Source organism: Dipteris shenzhenensis, chromosome 26, assembly GCF_047967505.1.
Source record: "Dipteris shenzhenensis isolate YYH24624 ecotype China chromosome 26, Dip_SZ_1.0, whole genome shotgun sequence".
Taxonomy (NCBI): domain Eukaryota; kingdom Viridiplantae; phylum Streptophyta; class Polypodiopsida; order Gleicheniales; family Dipteridaceae; genus Dipteris; species Dipteris shenzhenensis.
Genome location: NC_141621.1, coordinates 12,804,118 through 12,827,679, shown reverse-complemented (window position 1 = coordinate 12,827,679; position 23,562 = coordinate 12,804,118). Strand labels below are relative to the sequence as shown.

The following is a 23,562-nucleotide window of genomic DNA, read 5'->3' as shown; positions in this document are numbered from 1 at the left end:
TGCACCCAAATTTACTCCTGAGGAGCTGGAGCAGGTAAATTTGAAGTTTTGTGTTGTGCCTCTTGGTGTTAAGTTAAAGCTCTATGTTGTGGTGTTTGCTTTAAAGTATGTAATTGAAGCTTCACTTTTTTGTAGCATGTTGGTAGGAGTAGTCACTTAGCTTGAATGCTTGTCATTGTGTAGGTTAGAATTGCCAAAGATGTGGAGCTAAAAAGGCATGGTGGATTGCCTTGGTTCACTCGTGACATGTTGGCACAGATTCTATTCCCGGTATGTCCTACTCCATATTATTTTTGTTTGAAATGCAAATAATGGGTCATTGATTTGAATGGTAAATTGGGATATGTTGCACATGAGAAACTAGGCCAATCTTGTCTTTGGTTGCAGTGAGAGATATGAAAGAATCTCATGGCTGAAAACGAGAAGGGCATTAGAAAGGGAGACACCGGTGACAATTCACAACATAAACTTGAGATGATTCTTAGACGTCGCCATACTAATTAAATGAGCTAAGGGTACTACTATCGATGCAAGGACCAAGGTTGGGGTCCATGTTATGGAAGTGGATTATGATCCAAAGGTTGTGAACTAGAGCACAACACATAGAGGTGAGTCATTCTAGTTTACATAGTCCAATGTCATGCTTGAATTTCCAAATTTGAAGTCTTGTGTTAAGAAATGGCAATGAAGCTTACTTTGTGGGTATGCAATTGGTTTGATTTTCAAATTGAATTGTTTGTGTAAAACATGTATTGGTGTAAGGTCAATGAGAGACTTCTACATCCACACCTCATATGGTTCCAGAGTTTGGAGAACCAATTGAGGACATTGACTTCTGTAAGACATAGAGGATTTATTTTTTGGGATATATTTCTAATCGCTAAGAAAGGAGTTACTACAAAATGATAGTTACAGTACTAGGTTTGCCTTGTTATGCATAGAACATGGCTAGGCACATAGGCTCATGGTGGGCAATATGACAAGAAGGCAAAAGCAAAGAAGAAAAGAATTATTTGCATCCATGTGGATGACATTGCTTCAGAGGACTAATAACCATATCTATGTTTCCTTTCATTTTATATCTTTGTTGTGGAGACATGCTATTTTTGCAGATTTGCTGCATCTATGTGGATGACATTGCTTCGGAGGAGCAGCCATACCTATGTTACCTTTCATTTTATGTCTTCATTGTAGAAAATTGCTATTTTGCATCATGTGGATGCCATTGCTCTAGCGAAGTAGCCATGTCTATGTTTCCTTTTATTTTGTGTCTATGTTGTAGAGACAATATTTTGCAATCGTTTATGGGATTTCATTAATCAAATTTACACTAGCAAGTCATCACCTACATGGATTAGGGTGCCTAAATTTGGGCTTTTGTTTTCTCTTGTACAAATTTTAGGTGATCTTATGGCATTATATTTCGAGATACATTACTGTGTTATGGTCATCAGGATGCCAATGATTGGATTACTTGGGAGAAACATTCTGCTCTTAGCTACTCAGTTGAAATGGGTTTTTTGCAATTTGGTGAGATGATTGCATTGGAAGTATATATTTATTTTGGGATTGCATGTTAAACATAGCTAGCCACTACCTATGTTGTTTGTGGTTGTATTTTATTGAAAAACTCCCAAAACTCACAGAAAATAAACTCGCAAAATGTCAAAACCCACATCAAGACATGGTTTTGAATTCTGCAAAATCGTGCGTTTACATTTCCTCGCAGGCAAAATTTCAAGGAGAGTATGAAAATAGTAAATTCTTGTGGATGATTGTTTGTGTGATGAGAATAAAAATAGTTGGACACCAGGGAAAGTGTCTAATTAGAGAATGTAAATTGGTTTGAACCTTGCAATTATACATGCAAGGTGGTGTTTCTGAAACTAGCTGCTGTGAACCCCCATATATAGTCTGAGGTTGATTGAGAACCTCCCCCTTCAGAAATAGCCCGCTAACTGTTCTGAATACTTCAATGGATCTGCTGCACGCTGGTCAGAGAACCATCACGGTTAGGCCCCACCTAGTCCCAGTGGACATTCCTCAGCAAATTCAACTCAGCTAGGACTCGGCAACCAGACACCTTAAAGATGGATATTAATATCAATGGACCATTTACCACCTTGTCCCAGTGGACACTCCTCAGCAAATTGGACTCAGAAGGACTCAGCCACCAGAAACCGGAGATGGATACTAATATTGATGGACCATTTATCAGCACTTGTCCCGACAGGAACACTTTCCATCTTTGAAATTATGAAAGCGACTTGCATCTCTGCAAATAATATTTCTTCGTTCTATCTTCGATACAAGAGCAAGAACGTTGTGACAATTGTCACAAACCTGCATATCTTTGATGACACGTATGGGTGTCCCCTCTGGTGTATTTATTACAGCACAAGCGACTGCAAGCTTCTCAGTGTGCCCACAGAGTGCATCTTCATAATCATCGTCACACATGTCCTGTGAGTCCAAGTCGGACACGTATCCTCCCTCACTTTTGAAAGAAATCTCTTTCAGCTTTGCATATATGTCTTTGATTTGGGGATGTCTCCTCTCCCCTGCCAAAAAGGTATGCATCTTCCCATCAAGGTCAGTCCACCAGCTCTGTCCTGGCTTCTTCCATGCTTGAGCATTCTTTCTCATGGCCTCAATCTTATCATGTTCCTCCATCATGTGTGCCTCCACGTATATGTTTGACATCAAGGTATATGATGCAGAAAGCTTTCCATCTAGCCTCACCGCATTTTCAAAGGCATGCCTCCCAGCCTTGACATTTTTCCACTTTTGACAAGCACCCAGCACAGTCAACCAGATAACAGCATTAGGTTGGCAAGGCATCTTCTCTACCATCGCCACTGCCTCATCCACTTGGCCTGCACGGCTAAGAAGATCAACCATGCAAGCATAGTGCTCAATAGTTGGAATAATGCCATACTTGTTGGTCATAGCCTCGAGGTACTTCAGGCCCCTGTCCACTAGACCAACATGACTGCATACAGTCAGAAGGCATAGAAATGCAACCCCGTCTGGATGTATGCCTTCCTGCCTCATTCTATCAAACAATTCAAATGCATATTCACTCTCCCCCTGGCGGGCATATCCTGTAATCAAAGAGCTCCAGGTTACAACATCCCTTGAGGGTAAGGCATCAAACACCTGACGGGCATCAGCCATGCTCCCACATTTAGCGTACATGTCTACAAGACTGTTTGCCACCGTTGTGAGAGTTTCAAGTCCAACCCTACTGATTCGAGAATGGAGTTTCTTTCCAGTTTCCAAGTTTGCTGTGTTGCCACAGGCCTTGAGAAGGGCCACAAAGGCCACCCTATCTAGTGAAAGACCCTGATCCTGCATTTGTGCATAAAGTCCAACAGCCTCCTCACTTTCATCCTGCTCAGCGTACCCCAAGATCATACTAGTCCAAGTAACCACATCACGATATGGCAACTCATTAAAAACACACGATGCATCCTTCATGCCCCCACATTTGGCATACATATCTACTAAGGTAGTTCCCACAAATACATCCGACTCACAGCCTAATTTTATGACTTGAGAGTGGATTACTCTACCTTTCTCCAGGCATCCCAATTTGATAAATTTACCCTCAACTTGCTTCCCCTCTTCCAGGGTTGCAAGGCTACTGCAAGCCTTCAACATGCCAACTGCTGTTCGACAATCCGGTGTGACCCCTTCCTGTTGCATTTTAATATACAAATTCAAAGCAATTGCACCCTCTTCCTCCTTGCTATACCCCAGGATCATTGCATTCCAAGAGACTACATTACGATGAGGCAATTCATCAAAGACATGACGTGCATCCTTCATGCTTCCACATCTTGTGTACATATCCACCAAAGTGTTACCCACAAATGCATCCAACTCAAAGCCCTTCTTTGATAGTTGGGAGTGGATAGCTCTACCTGTTTCTAGGCATCCCAATTTGTCAAACCTCCTCTCTGCATGCTTCCCTTCTTCTAGTGCTGCAAGGCTGCTGCAAGCCTTTAATGCGCCAATAAACGCTCTATGATCTGGTGTGACACCTTCCTGTTGCATACAAGTATACAAATCCAATGCCAGGAGACCTTCTTCCTCTTTACTGTATCCCAGGATCATGGCGTTCCAGGAGACCACGTTACGATAAGGCATTTCATCAAAGACTCGCCGTGCATCCTCCATGCTCCCACATTTCACATACATATCCACCAAGGTGGTTCCTACAAATACATTCGACTCAAAGCCATTGTTCACTGCTTGGGAGTGAACTTCTCTACCTTGTTCTAGGCATCTTAATTTCCATAAACAATCAAGTTGCTTGCCTTCTTCAGCTGCAAGGCTGCCCCATGCCTTCAATGCACCAACAAAGGTTCGATGATCTGGTGAAACACCTTCATGTTGCATCCGTGCATACAAATCCAAGGCACGCGCACCTTCTTCCTGCTTGCTGTACCCCAGAATCATGGCATTCCAAGAAACCACATTATCATGGGGTAATTCATCAAAGACACGACCTGCATCCTCCATGCTCCCACATTTTGCATACACATCTACCAAGGTGGTTCCTATAAATGCATCTGATTCAAAACCACTCCTTATCACTTGGGAGTGGATGGCTCTAGCTTGCGCCAGGTATGCACATTTCCCATAACCTTGCTTGCTCTCTTCTAGTGCTGCCAGGCTACTGCAAACTTTCAATATGCCAAGAAAGGTTCGATGATCTGGCATGACCCCTTCCTCTTGCATCCATGAATACAAATCTAAAGCCAGTGTAGTACCGTCCTGCTCAGCATATCCCAGGATCATGGCATTCCATAAAATCACATCACGATTAGGCTGTTTGCGAAAGACACGCCATGCATCTTCCATGCTTCCACATTTCACGTACACATCCACCAAGGTGGTTCCAACGAATACATCTGAGTCAAAGCCACTCTTTACAGCTTGAAAGTGGATGGCTCTGCCTTTTTCCAGGCAGACATTTTTCACAATGTTCCCATCAACTTGCTTCCCCTCTTCCAGTACGGCCAAGCTACTGCAAGCTTTCAGTGTGCCAACAAACGTTCGAGCACTTGGTTGGACCCCTTCCTGGGGCATCTGGGCATACAACTCCAAAGCCAGCGCACCCTCTTCCTGCTTGGCATACCCTAGGATCATCGTGTTCCATGATACTGAATCGCGCTTTGGCATGTTGTCAAACACATGGCGGGCATCCACCATGCTCCCACGCCTCACGTACATATTCATCAAATTGTTTATCTGGAATACTGGAAGCTCACTTAAATTTTCCAAAGTGTGAGCATGATTCTCCTCAACCTCGACCCGCTGGGGTAACCTCTTGCGGAGTGCATTTCCTGCTCTGCCCGTACCAAAGGAAGGACTACCGTTTTGAAACTTGTCCAGACGGTTACTCCTGGGGACCTCCTTTTCTAGTGCCTCTTTAACCCATCCCGGAGCGTTTGTCCAAATAACCTCGTGTGGAGTTTTATGCCAAACATGTGGAGAATCGAGATCTTCCTGAAAGGCTCAAGCATCCCAAAACATGAGGCAACAAACTCTTCGACTGATGCGATCGAATGATTTTGAAAATCCCTACAGTATGCCACTTACTTTCTTGCGTCTGTTATCCCACCATTGGGCAGGATCCTTCAATTCTGTACGTACGTTATCCATGGAGGACGGCCCGGCAAGGAGTTGATCCGTGAATGAAGGCGTACCTAAAGGCATAGCTGAGGGGCTGAAAGCAGTTGAGACAGCGGCAAAAACTACTTCAATCAGCAAATTGGGGTAGAGTACCTGGGATGTAGCTTTTGGAAGGGTTTTGAGGATGCCTGGATGAACAATCGGCTCGTGGGTTGCCGTCAAACGACAAACCTTCACGAGTTGTTGGTATGACAAGAGAGCTGGGCTTAGGCAACGCCATTGAAATGTTTTTCCCTACTCAAAGACTAGGCACGTGTGTGCCCCTTGTTTCATTCCCTTCCACTTCAAACCTATATTTTGCACTCTTCCCCATGCGGTATGGGTGTTCCCTCACCTGACCGCATTCGATTCCTTCACAAGCTTCCCCCCTACTACCTGATAACGTCGGCTATGGGCGGTTATGTCCCTCGTAGATGGCCATGTGTGTGTGACTGGGAAAAACAAGGTGGCACAACCACTAAGTCCATCTATTTAAATAATGCAAAGTAACAAAATTTGACAATAAGATAAAATCTTCAAATAACACATACAAGGGAAAGATCACATGAGTAAATCGAGAGAGAAAAAAGTAAGTGAAGGTGGGGCAAGAAGAAGGATGAACATGGAGGAAGAGAGAGGTGAAAGAAGCAATAAACTTAGGGGGAACCCAATTGATACATTTAAAAACCTTACCTCATGAAGGAAAGCTACTCCAGGTTGTGTATAGCCTTCCTTGATCCAACTCATGAAAATAGGAGGAGTCTCTTTCTCCTAGATTGGCCAACCATGGTGAGGTTGGCTCGAGCCAGTGCATGCTTGACACATGCTTGTCCCAGGATGGCAAATTGGGGTGTGGGCAATTGTAGAGACCCCAAAGTAAGGGAAGATCAGGAGAGGCCATGAGTAGCAAGGGTGTGGAACTAGGATTTCCTTGTTCCAAATCTTAAGAAACTTTCCCTTCAAGCACGTTTGACTATCATGAAGATTCAATCTAGTATTTAAAGTCCTATACACCTCCTCTATGTCTTAAAAAGGGGTCAAGATAGGAAGCAAAGGGGAAGAGTGCAACCCAACTACATTCATGGTCATGTACCAGTATTATACCTCCTTTCCATTGCATATTATCTTCCCATGAAGATAGATGCTACCTAATTAAAGGTGTATGCTAGTTGGAGATATCAAATTCCCTTCTAATCTCAAGTCATGTTTTCCATCTTCTTTGTTCCCTTTACCACAGTTGGCCATACGCCTTTTTTGAAGAGACCATACACTGTGGTAAAGTCCTGATCCTTAAAGGGGGGAAATTTGTGCACAGAGGAGATGCAAATGGAATCAAGAGCCATTAAGGACCCCTTGCCAGAGAACTTGATTTGGCCTTTGATTGTTTCAAATGCAGACCACAAAGATCTCTAGAGCTGGCTTCCTTTAGCGAAACAAGGTTCGTTGAAGAAAGTTGATAGAGAGGGGAAGTTCTTCCACTTTTTCCTCCTCAAGGAACGAATCTGGAAAAAATTCCTAGAGAAGAGCTGGGCCCAATCCTAATCAAGCATAATAAGTGCTTTAATGATCCATGAGGCAACAAGCTTAGCAAAAGAAAGCTGAATGTCAACAACCCCTAGTCCCCCTTATCACTTAGTCCTGGTGCAAAAGTACCACTCGACCTTGGGTATTCTGGCACAGCTACCTCCCCAAAGGAAGGATTGTTTCCCTTTGAGATCAGCTGAGTCAATCCGTTACTGCTAGGGTGCCAACAGGACAAATAGAAAATGGTGATGGGATATAAACACTGGTCAAAGACCATCATTTTGCTAGCCAAGTTAGCTTGAAAACCCTTCCACTTCTCCACTTTCGAGTAAAACCTATCAAGAATCCAATCCCATCCATATTTCAAAGTGATCCCAAACCCCATGGGGATTCCCAAAAGCCTGAAAACCTTGCCATGAGGTAAAGTTGACATGTAAGAACATCTCGATAAGGCTATTGATGGTTAATGAGGGTATGCAAAAAGTATCCAACACTCCATAATAGCACTAACATCCTATACAATGTTCATGGGACTCAAGCTTGTGTCATCAACAAATTGTTGAAAACCCTTCCACTTCTCCACTTTGGAGCAAAACCTATCAAGAACCCAATCCCATCCATATTTCAAAGTGATCCCAAACCCCATGGGGATTCCCAAAAGCGTGAAAACCTTGCCATGAGGTAAACTGTGACATCTAAGAACATCTCGGTGAGGCTGTTGCTAGCTGTTGAGGGTAGTGTACCTCGTTTTGTTATGGTTGATGAGGGACACAGAAGCGATGCAAAAAGTATTCAAACACTCCATAATAGCAATTACATCCTATACAATGTTCATGGGACTCAAGCTTGTGTCATGAAAATGTTTTTGGCTAACCAATTGCTTCCATGATGGTACCTCAAGGCCCCTAATGGCATCTTGATGGATTCCCTCAGAAAGGAGTCACCCTAAAGAGTTAGCGGTGGCTATGGCAAGCATGGGAGGGGCGATAGGGTAGCCTTGTCTAATGGACTATTTCAAGGGGAAAGTAGAGGACATGACTCCATTTACACATACCTTAGTAGAGGTGTTGGAAAGTAGGAGTTTGATGAAAACGACAAATTCTGGACCGAGGCCCATGTCTTGGAGAGACTGCATTAGAAAATCCTAGTCCAATCTTTCATAAGCTTTATCAAAAATCAACTTTGATGAAGCATATATCCAGTTTGGTGTCTCTAGCATACTCACAGGGTTCATAATGGCTTCTAGGAGATGGTTTCCCTTGATGAAGCCTTTTTGCTCCTAAGAATCCAACTCTCCATCTTAGACTGAATCCTTAAGGCTAATGCCTTGGCCAAAATCTGTTTGGGTAAAGACCAATGGCCTAGTATATACCCTTTTGTACCATACATACATAATAAGATCTTACCTTGATCTGGGTGAGTTAGCACCCACAATTTCAGTGTTCTCCCTTTCTTTGTTGCTCTCCGATAAGACCTCCTCTCCATCAACTGGTATCAGAGCTTGGTTGAGCGAAGCCAACAAGGAGACTGTAGCATTGCGGTGTTGCTGTGCCAAGAGCCCAAACTTGTTGCGTGGAGTCTCCTACTACCCGTGGGCTGCCCCTAGGGGCTGTATTTTGACATCTACTAGATTGTTCTTACTGTTTCAGCCTTATATATTAGGTTGCCTCGACTGTTCCAGCAATCTATTGCCTTGTTTGAGCAGGGGAGAAGGAATATTATCCATCTACGGTAAAAAACGACCTACTGCTCTGCAATTCCAGCCACCGAAAGTTGCTTTTTTGGGGCCCGAAAGCAAAAACGTCTTTTGCTTGTGGCGGATTCCAGTTGATCAAAGGCGGCTGGTACATTCAGATTGCAGTTGGGTTTATGCCTTCAAGTTGATGCATATCAAGCCAAAGGTTGGCTAAAAGTTATTGCTTACAATTGATGCATTTTGAGCCTTTGTTTAGCCGAGAAAGTGAGCATAAGTGAGCAGTGTTTTTCTGAAGTTGTCTTGTATCCTATTGTGAGTGCAATACTCTTCCCACTAAGGGAATTTTTTGGACAACAATTTTCAGAATTTTTGAGCTATTTCATTGGAGTTTATGCCTCAAATGCTTCAGGAGAAGTTGGTGATTGGCAGTTTGCAGTCTTGACAGCAGTAAAAAGTGAGCAGGTGGCTATTTTCAGAAGTGAATATCAGAGAATCCATTAGGAATTGTCTTCTGAGTTGAACTAAGAAGTTTCAGTTTTTTGGGCAATCTACAATCTTGTTTTTGAAAGCGTTTCAATTCGAGATTTAGAGAAAACGTTATGATGCCTAGTATGGCCATGATTTATAGTTTTGGCAGTTTATGACAGCAACTAGCAAAAGTGAGCAAGGGGCTGCCTTCAGCAGTGAATATCAAAAAATCCATAAAGAATTTGGACCTAAAGTAAACTAGAAGTTTGTAGATCTATTGGTTTTCTACAACTTTGGTGTTTACAGCAAAGGCAACCGAGTTACAGTTGGGAAGATATTGACAGTCCAAAACAGGCCAAAACTATTGCAGGCTGTTATTACAGTAAAAGTTTGCAGGTGGTGGTTTCCAACAGCAGATATAAGGAAATCTATAAGAATTTCGGACTTGCTGTAAACTGAGACGTTGTAGAGTTTTCTACAAGCTACATTTCTTCTATTTACACTTTTGCATCGGAGCTACCGTGCAAAAGCTATTGGCTAGTTTTGGGATGCCCTGAGGTCACTTATAGCAGAACATGTATTTGTGACAGTGACAATGTGGCTGTTGTCATTGCAGTTGATATTTTTTGGGCTTGAGTTTGGTACATTGGTGTAGTGTATCCTGGTTGTTCTGTCATCCATTGTGATGGCTTCGGCATCAGAGAATGCATTGTTTAACATTGAGAAGTTGGATGGCACAAACTTCTCCTATTGGAAGGAGCAAATCTACAATGTTCTGGTGCAAAAGAAGCAAGTAAAGCCTATAAAATGCAAAGGCATAAAGCCAAAGGATTGGGAAGATGATGAAGAGTGGAAGGAATTAGATGAGCTTGCATGCTCCACGATCATGCTCACACTTTCAAAATCAATGTATTTCAATGTGAAAGATACTGCAGGTGGTGCCTATGGTGTGTGGACAAAGTTGCATGATCTTTATGAGAAGCAGAGTGCCGCTTGTCAAGTGTATTGATTGAAGAAACTCATAGGTCTTCGCATGGAAGAAGGGACTTCAATGTCTAGCCATTTAAATGAGTTTAACACAAATTTCAGTCAACTTTCAGCTCAAATTGCCTTTGATGACTCAGTTAAGGCAATGTTCTTATTAGTCACCCTTCCTGAAAGTTGGGACACTTTTAGGACTGTTATAAGCAATTCAGCCCATGCAGGAGGCTTGACAAGCAGTGATGTTGAGAGTAGCCTTCTCACTAAGGAGGTAAATAGAAAGAACAATGTTGGAACTAAAAGTTCAAGTGCTCTCAATGTGAGAGGGAGGTCATATTCCAGGGGGAAATACCATGACAAAAATAAAAGCAAGTCTAGAAACAAATCTAGAGGAAAATCCCATGCCAAAAAGGATTTGGAGTGCTTCTATTGTGGGAAGAAAGGCCATTTCAAAAAGGATTGCTACAAATGGAAGAATGATAAAGTCAAAGGCAAAGCTAATGTGCAGCCCAAGAAGGAAGAGAAATCCATGGTCACTATAGGGGAAGTGAATGCCATAAGTAACAATAGTGATGAGGGTGACATTCTTTATGCCTCTATGTTTGAGCATGCTTTTCTTGTGACTAGTGACGATGCATTGTCACAGAATTGGATATTAGACTCAGGAGCATCTTTCCATGTCACTCCACATAGGGAGTGGTTTACCATTTATGATGCAGGAAGGAAAGGAACCGTGAGACTTGGAAATGATTATCCATGTGACATTGTTAGAGTGGGAGATATCCACTTGTCTCTTCCTAATGGTTCTACATTTGTACTCAAGAATATTAGGCATGTTCCAAATCTGGAAAAGAGCTTGATAAGTATGGGACAGCTTGATGATGATGGCTATCATGTGTTTTTCAGCAACAATACATGGGAAATTAGCAAAGGGTCACTTGTGATTGCTAGAGGTTCCAAGCATGGAACGTTGTACTCAATGCATGTGTCAGGCATAAGAGATAATGTAATCAATGTGATCGAGCAGCCATTCATCTCTTTGTGGCATCATCGGTTGGGACACATGAGCATGACAGGAATGAAGATACTTTCTAGTTTGCAGTATGTTCTCGTGTTTAGTTTTTCAGATTTTAGCATATGTGAGCATTGCATGTATGGGAAACGAACATGGTCTTCACATAAAAAATCTTTGGGCAAGAAGAGGCTTGAACCATTGGAATTGGTTCACAGTGATGTGTGTGGACCTATGCCTACTATCTCATTGGGTGGTGCTTCTTACTTTGCTACTTTCATTGATGATGCTACACAGAAAGTGTGGGTCTTTCCTCTCCAGAAGAAGAGTGATGTCTTTGATGCATTTCAAAAGTTCTTAGCATTTGCTGAAAATCAATCGGGCAAGAAGCTCAAATGCTTGCACACTAATAATGGAGGAGAGCATACCTCTCATGCATTTCAGAATTTTTGTGAGCTACGTGGCATCAAGCGGGAGTTGACTACTCCTGAGAATCCTTCTCAGAATGGGGTTGCTGAGAAGATGAATAGAACTATTCAAGAAAGGAATATAAGCATGCTTTCTAATGCCGGTCTACCTCATGGCTTTTGGGCTACGTCTATCAAGACAACATGACATCTTATCAATAGATCGCCTAGCAAGGCACTAGATGGGAAAGTGCCAGAAGAGGTTTGGTCAGGCAAGCCATTATTTTATGGGCATCTTCGTGTATTTGGCTATGAAGCTTATGTTCATATCCCTAAGGAAAAATGCATCAAGCTTGATCCAAAGTCAAGGAAGTGCATTTTTTTTGGATATGGTGATTCAGGCGAGATGGGATATCGATTGTGGGATCTAGAGGCCAAGAAGATAGTATGCAGCAGCCATGATATTATGTTCAATGAGGACAAGATGCACAAGAAGCCAGAAAAGACTATTGAGATACGCAGAGTGGTGTTTCAAGAGGATGGACAACCAACATATGAGAGGCATGCACAACCTGTTCCACATGATGCAGGGCATGGACAGCCCATAGATCATGAAGTGGGAGAGCCACATCTAGGTGGACAACCTCAAGTTATGCAGGAAAATCAGTTGGGACAGCAAGATGCTCATGGTGAGCAACTGTTGAGAAGTTCCACTAGAGTCTCATGACCTCCAAAGAGATATGCTCCATCTCTAGATTATGTCATGTTGACAGATTGTGGTGAGCCTTCATGCTTTGAGGATGCTATGTCTAGGAATGACAAGCATAAGTGGGAGAAGGCTATGCAGTCAGAGATGAATTCTTTGATGAAGAATGCTACTTGGGATTTGGTTTATTTGCCCAAAGGAAAGCATGCATTGCCATGCAAATGGGTTTACAAGCTGAAGATGTCTCCAGCAGATGCATTGCCTAAGTATAAGGCAAGGTTGGTAGCCAAGGGTTTTAAGCAGGAGAAGGGTATTGACTTTGATTAGATTTTTTCCCCAATGGTGAAGATGACTACCCTTCGTATAGTGCTTGCATTGGTTGCCAGAGAGGACATGGAGCTTGTCCAAATGGATGTAAAAATAGCTTTTCTACATGGAGATCTTCATGAGAACATCTATATGCAGCAGCCAGAGGGGTTTGTTGTGCAGGGAACAGAATGGATGGTATGCAAGCTTCAAAAAAGTCTTTATGGGCTGAAGTAGGCTCCTAGGGAGTGGTACCATAAGTTTGATGCATTTATGTGATCCCAAGGGTACACACGGAGTGAGATAGATCATTGCCTCTACATAAAGAAGGCATCAAATGGTAGCCTTCTTATTTTGATTTTATATGTTGATGGCATGCTTATTGCTAGGAAATCTACTTTAGATGTGGATGCCTTGAAGAAAAGATTGCATGGGACCTTTGACATGAAGGATTTGGGTGATGCCAGTCACATACTTGGCATGAGGATTGGTTCAGGATAGGAACAAGAAACTCCTTCATTTATCATAGAAAGAGTACATTAGCAAGGTACTTGAGCATTTCAATATGGAGAGGGGGAAGTCCATAAGTACTCCGTTGCCTCCATATTTTGAAACTCAGCCAAGCGGACAGCCCTAGGTCAGGGGTTGAAATGGCAAAGATACCTTATGCATCTACAGTAGGAAGCTTAATGTATGCCATGGTTGCTACACATCCAGATACTGCTTTTGCAGTGGGAGTTGTTAGCAGGTATATGGCAAATCCTGGCAAGAAGCATTGGGAGGCAGTGAAAGGTATCATGAGATACTTGAATGGTACAAAGAACATGTGCATTTTCTTTGGGAGGAAGGACACATCTATTGTTGGGTATGCAGATGCTGATTTTGCAGGGAATGTAGACACCAGGAGGTCTACTATAGGATATGTTTTCTCATTCACTGGAGGTGCAATTTCATGGGTCTCTCATTTGTAGCCATGTACGGCTTTGTCTACCACTGAGGCAGAGTATGTTGCAACCATTGAGGCATGCAGGGAAGCTATATGGCTTACTCATCTAGTGGGAGACTTGAGCATTGCAAGAGAGGTTCTAGTTTTGCACTGTGATAGTCAGCAGACTGCCATCCACCAGTTGGCACAGAATCATGTCTTCCATGCGAAGACAAAGCATATTGATGTGAAGTATCACTTCATCAGAGAGGTGATTAACAACAAGCGCATCTAGCTTGTGAAGGTTCACATAGATGAGAACCCTACAGATCTTCTTACAAAGAGTCTTTCCTCAGAGTAGTTTGCACATTGCAGAGTATTGATGGGTGTCGGATGACATTAGGATGCCCATCTTCTCCCTTAAAGGTGCATTGGCCTTTAAGTGGGAGGTTGGGGTAAAGGCCAATGGCCTAGTATATACCCCTTTGTACCATACATACATAATAAGAGCTTACCTTGACCTGGCTGAGTTAGCACCCACAAATTCATTGTTCTCCCTTTCTTTGTTGCTCTCCGATAAGACCTCCTCTCCATCAAAATCTTGTATCTGCAATTTAGCATCGTTAAGGGTTGTTAGTTGCTGAGAATGCCTTTCCTACCCCCTTTAGGGATAAGCTTGATGACCACCACTCAAGTGATCAGGTCGTTGATGATTGTGTAGGATCTCCTACCAAACATCAAAGAGCCGTGGTCCTACCACCTCCCAAAAGGATTTGTAAAACTCTAAAGGGAGCCCATCTTCCCCAAGAGTTTTTCCATCCTTCATTGATCTAATAGCCTCATTGATATCTTTCAAAGAAAGGGGATCTTCAAGTGTGCTTGATCAAACAATTGAACTATAGCCTTCCTAGCCCTTTTGCATTTGGTATGGTCTCTGGCTTGGTCTTTGGCTTGATGTATCTCAGAAATTACCTAAAGAGAGGGTGAGAGAAGCTTCCAAAAATGTTGAGAGATAAATTATTGGTTTGCATCACTCTTAGCCCACCCACTGATTATTAGCTATTTCCAATAGAGGGATGCTCCCATTGGATCTCTTTCTTCTAATAGGATTAAATACTTCCTTAGTTGGTATGTCCATCTTACCTGCCCACCAATTCCTGAGGTAGACATGTGTCTCCCTGAGCCTAGATTTTTCCAATTTCAAGAGGTCAACTTTAGCATTTTGTCCATTCTTCTAGCCCTTATGGTGGACCGGTTTTTCCTTACACTCTTCGGAATCTGTTGAGTGTCCTAACTGCATTCTACCAAAAAGAGGAGGCCTGTTGGCCGAGGACCCCGCCGGCTTTCCCCACACCTCACTAATCTAGAGTTTTACATATTTAAACTAAAAAGGCCGGGGTCAATAGCCTTGAACCAAGTCAAGGTTTTCCTCCCTTGCCCAAAGTCACAGCTCAACATTACTCAGTTGTGATCTAACAAAGAGAGGGTAGAAATCGTTTGAATCCCAACCTTGGAGGTGCTAGATAAGAGATGGTGGGAGAGAAAATCTGTCCAATCTAGCTTCCCCCTACAATCCCCAATCTGTCTGTCACACCATGTGTGTATATGTGTGTATTCCCCTGACGTGTTAAGGTCTATAAATTGCATAGCATCCTTTAGGTCATCCCAAGCCTAAATTTTAGCACCTCTTAGAATAGTGCCCTTGTCCAGCCATCAGTCTCTTCTGCATTCAACCATGTTAGAGTCTCCCATAAGAAAAGCATTTCCATCAAACTTTCCAAAGGCTGCCAAGTGTTTAGTCTCTGTTGAGAGCTAGTAGGAGCATAAACCAAGATAACCCAAAGCTGTATCCCATTCATAAGAAAGTGCAAAGCAATCCATCTATGATTGGCATCTGCCACAACATTCTTGAGAACTTGTTCATAATGTGAGAGCACTCCAATAGTAGTAACCCCTCTTCCTGTCTTGTGCTCGGTGAAGAACCATATCCTTCTCTTATCAATCCACTTGAGCTTAGTCTCTAGATCATTGTTAGTGAACTTATTTTCTTAAAGTGAAATGAAAGTAGGAGATACAAACTTTTCCCTCGGCCACCTAATTTTGGAACTTTCCCAGCTGAAAGGGACGTAAGGCAAGCGACATTACAAAAATTTTGTACTCAAAAAGGGGCCCTATAAGAGCGCCCTTGGGTTGGTGACATGGAAGGATAAGGTGAATAAAATAGAGTTTAATATTGGCTAGTGGAAGGCAATAGGCTCCTGTGAATGATCCCACCCCCCCGTTCCTGTCTACCTCCCTCGCACTGTGCGGCCCCCTCTCCCCCTCCCCTCCTCCCTCTCCGCTGCTTCCCTTCTTGCAGCTGCCATGCCCCCTTCTGTCCCCCTCTCCTCCTTCTCTGCCCACCATCCGCCCCCCCTCTCCTTCCTTCTCCGCCCCTCCATCCTTCCTCGCCTCCCCCCCTTGCATTGCGCTACCACCCCCCGCCCCCTTTTCTCCCCCTTCCCCACCTTTGCACCACGCTGCCACCCCCCCTTCCCCTCCCTCCTCTCCTCCTTGCTTCCCTGCCCTCCCTCGCGCCGCACTGCCACCCCCTCACCTCTCCTCCCTCCCCTTCCCCGTCCTGCGCTGCGCTGCCACCCCCCCTCCGTCCTCCTTTCCTCCCCTCCTTCGCCATTCTCTCCCCATTCTACCGCCTCTCCTCCCCCCACTTCCTCGTACATCTCCATCCCTACCTCTTTCCTCCCCCGCCTCTGCCCCACTCCTCCCTCCCTCACCTTTGCCACATCCTTTCCCCCACCTTTTGGAGCTTTTGCACTTTGTTGGTGCGGTATGGTGACTGTAGAACCGTCGGTGGCCCAGACGGACCCCCCTCCTTTAGCCTACCGCATAACACTGATAGAGCATCAGGTCTCCTTGGTGAAGCAGGCTGCCACTGACTTCTCCCAGACATCCGTTTATGGGAGAGTCATTGGCTACACCCCTTCACGAGCAGACATCAGGGACTGGTTACAGTGGACTGGTTACAGTCCACCCTTTACCTTGAGGACAGCCACATTGAGGAGGTCGCACTCATGGGACGTGGTATCTTCTAGCTCAAGCTCTCCTCAGCGTAGGCTCTCAGCGTATGCTACCTCTATTATGGTCAGACGGTCCCCTACCTTTGTGGGTGGGAAGATCATCCTAATGGTCCCTTGGTATAGGAGTTTCAGTGTAGTGGACTTCGAGGCCATCCAGTTACCCTCATCTTCCCAAGCCTCGCCATAGAGCTTCGCCCAATCATCAAGGACTTGGGGGCGCACTTTGGCTGGCTCATGCAGGACACCTTTGTTGATGCAGCGGTAGCCCAAGGGGTGCCACGTGTCAAAGTGGTAGTCCTAGATTTGTAGAGTATCCCCTCGGAGTTCGAGATTGAGATGGACACAGGTGTGGTGACGCAACACATTATGGTCACTGGTCGCTCAGATCAGTCTTTGAGATGCCACGGCTTTAGGCACCAGGCACGCTCTTGGCCTCGCTTCACGAGGACAGAACCTCAGATGGCCCCCATCCAGGCAACTCAGGATCTCCCCCGCCAGAGGCACCGACACCCCCTCCCGAAGGGGAAGGCTAGACTGAGGTTAAAAGGAAACGGAAAGGAAACAAAACAGCAACAAAAAATCCCCCCCCTCTCCAGCAAGAGACCCCTGTGGTCACCAGTCACGGTAAGGGGAAGGAGAAAGGGAAGGAGAAGGTCAGCGAGCCTCCCCCTCATCCTTCACCCTGGCCCCCCCTCCTCCCCCCACCTTCCTCGGTTCCCCTACCTCCCCCCCCTCCGGGATCACCCCTGGCACTTTTGGTTTCAGCCCCCCTCCCCCTCGAGCATGATCCCGTGGGAACCCCCCCATCTACCTGCGGCCCCGAAGCTAGCACAGACCTCCTCCGCGCCTATACCCCCTGGCCCGGTGGAGGAAAGAGACCCTTCCCCACAGACGGCCAACACCACTCCAGCTCTTTCAACAGCCAGCACCCCTCTTTCTGGTTCTGACTCATCTTCATCCACACACCCAAGAGCAGCTCCTAGAGCTCTACCTTTGGAGTTTTACCGAGCAGGACCTTGGGATTACTTGGATGCAGCTAGTATTGGCTCCTTCCCTGCATGCCTAGACATCAGTTCTTCTTCCTCCAAAAGGGGGCGGAGGGTAAGGTGTCCGTCCTTGCCCCCCATGATGGTCCTAGCTATTCCTTTACTATCACCAGTGACGGGAATGAGCAATGGACGAATGAAAATGTTTGGGAGACGATTCCTGATCAGTCCCAGGAGCAGGTGCAGGACTGGATTGGTAGCAGAGCAGCGGAGCTTCTTCAGTGGCAGTGGAAGGAGGGTGATGCCATAGTGCCAAACGATTCTGCCTTTTGGTCATTATTCGACCGCCTTTGGAGTGGATCTACGTAGAAGGGCTCCGGCATTGGAGGACCTCAGAGGTAGCAGGCTTCCATAGTATTTTCCTAGCGGAGGCTTCTAGTTGGTTAGAGAGAGCTTACCACCATGGGACGAAGGGCCTTTCCCCTCTGCTGAAGGTTTTAGAGGATGGGTCCGATGATCCGACCTCTCCTCCTTTGAAACCTTCACAGAAGCGCCTTCGTTTGCACACTGGACATCCTCCGAGCACCTCGACATCGACCGCAAGTAGATAGCTATTTGTGGCCCATCTCTCCTCTTCATGAGTATACGCATTATCTCTTGGAACATCAACGTGTTCCACTCATTAGGAACCCGCAGTCCCAGGAAGATGGTGCTCAGACATGGTGCTCAGACAGGAGCTCCAACCAGCTTTGGTGGGAAGGGTAGATGTGCTCCTATTGCAGAAACACAAGCTTTCAGCTTCTCAGACTAGTAAGTGTGGGAAGGTCCTCACAGGACACTCCCACACCTACTGGGAACCTTCGATTGATGAGCAGGGTGTTGAGATATCGAGCTCCACTCGCGATATGCCAGGGTGACCGTTGTGCATTTATGTCACCGTCTTGTTAGTTGCAGATGCGGTTGGTACACCGCCCATGAATAATAGCTGGATGACAGCTAACCTTATCTACTCTAGTTTGTGGCTTAGTTAGTACGCCACCTTAGTTAATTGAGTTTGGTTTGAGACCCACATATAGGGTTCTTCTATTTCTTTGTACTAGAGTTTTTTTGGCTTTCACAACTAAGAAGAGAAAAACTATTTTCAGCCTCCACCTTTGTGTGTGTGCTCCCTCATTGTGTATGTGAGAAAGCTGCAAGTGAGACTCCTTCCTTCTCTCCCACTATCTTCACATGGTATCAGAACCTTGTTCGTGGTAAGGAGCTCAAGAAAGCAAACCAAGTTCATGGAGTCCTAGTAAGAGGACCAATGTTGCTTTCCTTTTTCGAGTTTGGGAGTAAATCTCTGCAGGTAGCACAGGCAGAAGTGCAAGAGTACACTGTCTCAGATTGAGATGCCCTTCGCGGTGTGGCGAGAGGGTAGTATATGCTGCGGGAGAGGGGCAAAGCCCTTGGTGACTTTATTTTTTTGATTCCAGGCCATTTCGGGGCCCGTTTTGAAGGCGGAAGTTCTTCACAGGCACTTAGAAAAAGGCCCTGTTTTTGCTGTGCGACCACTGCTCGGCTGGTCGGTGAAAAGTTGCCACAGAAATTGCATCATATGCCTGTGTGTAGAGATATTGGAAGTTGCAGAATCATTCTTGTTGCCTGTTGATGCAAAATCATCACTAGGAAGTGAATGTGTGGTCAAATACCACTTTCATCAATTTTGCAAATCTACCCGTGTGAGGCAAAACCTGTGTTTTTTCGCAGTGACAGAATATTTTGTAGTGTTCTATAATGGCGTCTGATTCTCTTTCACAGATTGTCACTGAAAAGCTTGACAAGAACAACTTCCAGGCATGGAAGTTTAGAATGACGAATTTCCTTATGGGAAAAGGCTATTGGGAGTTCATTACAGGAAATGAAGAAGAACAAATTCTTCCTAATGTTCCCAATCAATAGGAAATGTAGGCATTTAAAGGATGGCATGAGAGAGCCAGAAAAGTTATGTACTGGCTGTCTATTAGTATTTTAGATTCTATGATTGTGCATATTCAGGATGCAAGTACGCCAAAGGAGGCATGGGATACTTTGGCAAAAATGTACAGCACAAATACACAAGCCAAGAAAATGCAGCTCAAACAGGAGTTGCATAATGTGCAGAGAGAAAATTTGAGCATCAATGACTACCACATGAAGGTGAAGAAAATTGCAGATGCACTTGCTTCCATTGGGTCGCCAGTGGAAGATGATGATCTAGTTTCTGTGACCTTGAATGATCTAGGAAAGGATTATGCACAATTCCGGACATCCATTGCTGTCCACGAAAAATTTCTTGATTTTGAAGAGTTGTTTGCTCTTCTAATTTCTGAAGAGCAGAGAAATGGGGGTGCATCTTCTTCAGGAGGAACTTCAAAAGAAATTGTCGTCTACTCAAATGCGTCTACTCAAATGCTGGAAGAGGTAGAGGCAGAGGTAGAGGAGGCCGATTTGCAGGCCATGGTAGAAATCAGAATATGCAGCAAACTCAAGAAAACCAGTCCTATGGAGGAGGACGTGGTAACTATAGAGGCAGGGGGAGCCAAAGAGGCCGTGATGGATGGCAGAGAGGCCAAAATGCAAGCAACAATGTTGAATGCTACTACTGTGGTAAAATGGGTCATATGGCTAAGGACTGCTACAAAAAGCAAAATGACATCATGAATGGAAAATTGCAGCAAGGCAATTATGCATCTTCTAGTAGACAGGGTGATGACAGAAACGAGCATCTATTTATGATGTAGCATATGACCAATTCTGTGACAAGTGCAGAAGAATGAAATGATGTGTGGTATGTTGACTCAAGTGCATCAAACCACATGACAGGTCATGCAGAATGGATGCAAGATGCAAGGAAAATGGAAAAACCAGGATTTGTGGAGACTGGTGATGATACTGCACATCCTATTGTCCAGATTGGTAAAATTCCTTTGTTTATGCAGGATGGGAAAAAGAAATACCTGTCTGATGTATTTCATGTCCCGAACATCACTAAGAACCTGGTTTCTGTTGGTCAAATGGTTGAGCAGGGCTTGCAGGTCAGATTTGATCCTCATGGATGCTTTGTTGAGGATATGAAAAATAACGGTCGCTTGATAGCAAAAGGAAAGAAGAAGGGCAGGTGTTTACATTGGATGCGGACATGCTTGAATTAAGTGCAGCAATGTTTGCACATGGGACTGGTGTAGTTGCAGATATTAATATCTGGCATAAACGCATTGGTCATGTTAATATACAACGACTTAAATCAATGCAAGCCCAAAATATTGTTGCAGGATTGCCTAAATTCAAGGTTGCAGAAATGCATAAGGTTTCTGAAGCCTATCAATTTGGAAAACACGCAAGGAAACCATTTTCTAGGCATGTTCAAGAGAGTGAAAAGCCATTGGAATTAATCCACTCTGATGTGTGGACTACTAAAGCTGCATCTATTGGAGGCTGTCACTATTTTGTCACTTTTATTGATGACTTCAGCAGAAAAGTTTGGGTGTATTTTATGAAAAAGAAAAGTGAAGTGTTTGGGCACTTCAAAGCTTTTAAAGCTATGGTTGAAAAAGAAACAAGCCTACAAATAAAATGCCTAAGGTCAGATGGAGGGGGAGAGTACCTCTCAAATGAGTTTGCAAGGTCCCTGCAGGAGCATGGCATAAAGCAGCAATATTCATGCAATCATACCCCACAGCAAAATGGACTTGCAGAAAGGAAAAACAGGCATATTGGAGAGGTATCTCGGGCCATGCTAAATGAGAAAGATCTACTAGATTATTATTGGGTTGAAGTAGTTGCTATAGCAGTTTACATAATGAACAGGACTCCCACTGCAGCAATACATGGCATGACGCCAGAGGAGATGTATACTGGTAGGAAACCAGACATTTCTCATTTGAAAATTTTTGGTTGCATTGCCTATGTTCATGTGCCAGATTAGTTGAGGTCCAAGTTGGATCCAAAAGCTGAGAAGTGCATCTTTATTGGTTATTCTCTACAGCAGAAATGGTATAGATGCTATAACCCTTCTACTCGTAAGTTTACAGTGAGCAGAGATGTTGTTTTTGATGAGATGAGCAGCTGGTATAAACTAGTAAATGTGACGATTGATGTAGATGCACAAAATGGTAATGCTGCACAGAATTCAATGCAACAGTCACAAAATATCAGTGGACCTGCAGTGTCCTCTAGCAGTGGTTCACATACTTCGCCATGGACAGGCAGATTGAGATCAAGAGAATCTCCTCAAAGCAATGTAGATAGTGGTACGCAGGTATCATGAAAAGGAAAAGAGAAGGTAGATCAGCCCATGTTTGATGTGAATGCAGGTCACTCTTATGTGGATGGTGAATCCAGTGGCTCAGAATAGAGCATTGATGATGAGTTGGGTATTCCTTCTATTGTTACACCTGGAGTAAGGAAGACCAGGGATGTTTTGAGAGCACCTGGAAGTGAGCCTATTTTGCGCAGGTCTACCAGAGCTAGGTATCCTGTGGATAGGCTGAAATATGATGGATTTACAGCCATTCACTATGCCTATATGGTCAAAGTGATACAGGAACTAGAACCCACTTCTTTTGAGCAAGCCATGGGAAATGAAAAATGGGAGAAAGCCATGGATGAAGAAATGGATGCCTTGGAAGCCAATGCTACATGGGAATTGGTGCCTTTGCTTAAAAACAGGAATGCAATTGGCTATAAGTGGGTTTATAAGATCAAGCACAATGCAGATGGTTCTGTGAATAGATACAAGGCAAGATTAGTTGTTAAGGGGTATGCACAGACATATGGCATTGATTATGAAGAAACATTCAGTCCGGTTGCAAGGATGGCAACTGTAAGAGCAGTCATTGCTATGGCTGCATCAAAGGGATGGTCTTTACATCATATGGATGTAAAGAATGCCTTCTTGCATGGTGATTTGCAAGAAGAGGTCTTTATGGAGCAGCCAGCAGGTTATGTTCATGCTATTCATCCTGAGTTTGTTTGCAGGTTGAAGAAAGCCTTGTATGGCTTGAAGCAAGCACCTAGAGCATGGTCTAACAAGATAGGACAGTATCTTGTCACTATTGGCTTTCAGATTTCCAAGGCAGATTTCTCACTCTATGTGAGAAAAACAGAGAAAGGGATTATGCTGCTTGTCATTTATGTTGATGATTTGATCATCACAGGTGATAGTGATGAAGATATCCTTCATGTGAAAATGCTATTGAAGCAAAAGTTTGAGATGAAGGATTTGGGAGAGCTGCATTATTTCTTGGGCATTGAGGTGATTAGATCACCAAGTGGGATACAGCTCTTGCAGAGACAGTATGGATTGGACATGCTGTCCAAATATGGGATGACAGGCTGTAAGCCTATTTCAGTTCCTTTGGAGCAGAATGTGAAGCTGAGCAGAGATGCAGGTGAGCTTCTGGAAGACCCTACTATGTACAGACGCATAGTAGGAAGTTTGATTTATATGACTATTACCAGGCCAGATTTAAGCTATGCTGTTGGATTGGTAAGTCAGTTCATGCAGGCTCCAAGGAAACCGCATTTGGATGCGGCTAGACGCATACTCAGGTATGTGAAGTCCACATTGCAGTATGGACTATTTTATGAGGTTGGGGTTCAGATACAGTTGCATGGATACACTGATGCTGATTGGACTAGTAGTACTTCTGATAGATGATCTACCAGTGGATATGTGTTTTCTTTTGGGAGTGCTGCAGTCACCTGGAGCAGCAAGAAACAGCCTACAGTTGCCTTGTCGAGCACAGAAGCTGAGTGTACAGGGGTGCAGC

General features: G+C 44.2%; 1 protein-coding gene across 2 annotated transcripts; it reads right to left on the bottom strand.

The window, feature by feature from the left end:
• Positions 1-1,773: 1,773 nt before the first annotated feature.
• Positions 1,774-5,944, bottom strand: LOC147884690 (putative pentatricopeptide repeat-containing protein At3g15130). 2 transcript variants are annotated; one of them, XM_087397716.1, is made up of 3 exons: positions 5,797-5,944; positions 5,611-5,717; positions 1,774-5,517 (listed from the first exon to the last, which is right to left on the bottom strand). In XM_087397716.1, exons 1-3 carry the CDS (start codon positions 5,921-5,923, stop codon positions 2,215-2,217), a joined length of 3,537 nt encoding a protein of 1,178 aa, XP_087253842.1. In that variant the 5' UTR covers positions 5,924-5,944; the 3' UTR covers positions 1,774-2,214. The 2 variants fall into 2 exon arrangements, with proteins under 2 accessions (XP_087253842.1, XP_087253843.1); XM_087397717.1 differs by having other exon boundaries at positions 5,611-5,654.
• Positions 5,945-23,562: the final 17,618 nt, after the last annotated feature.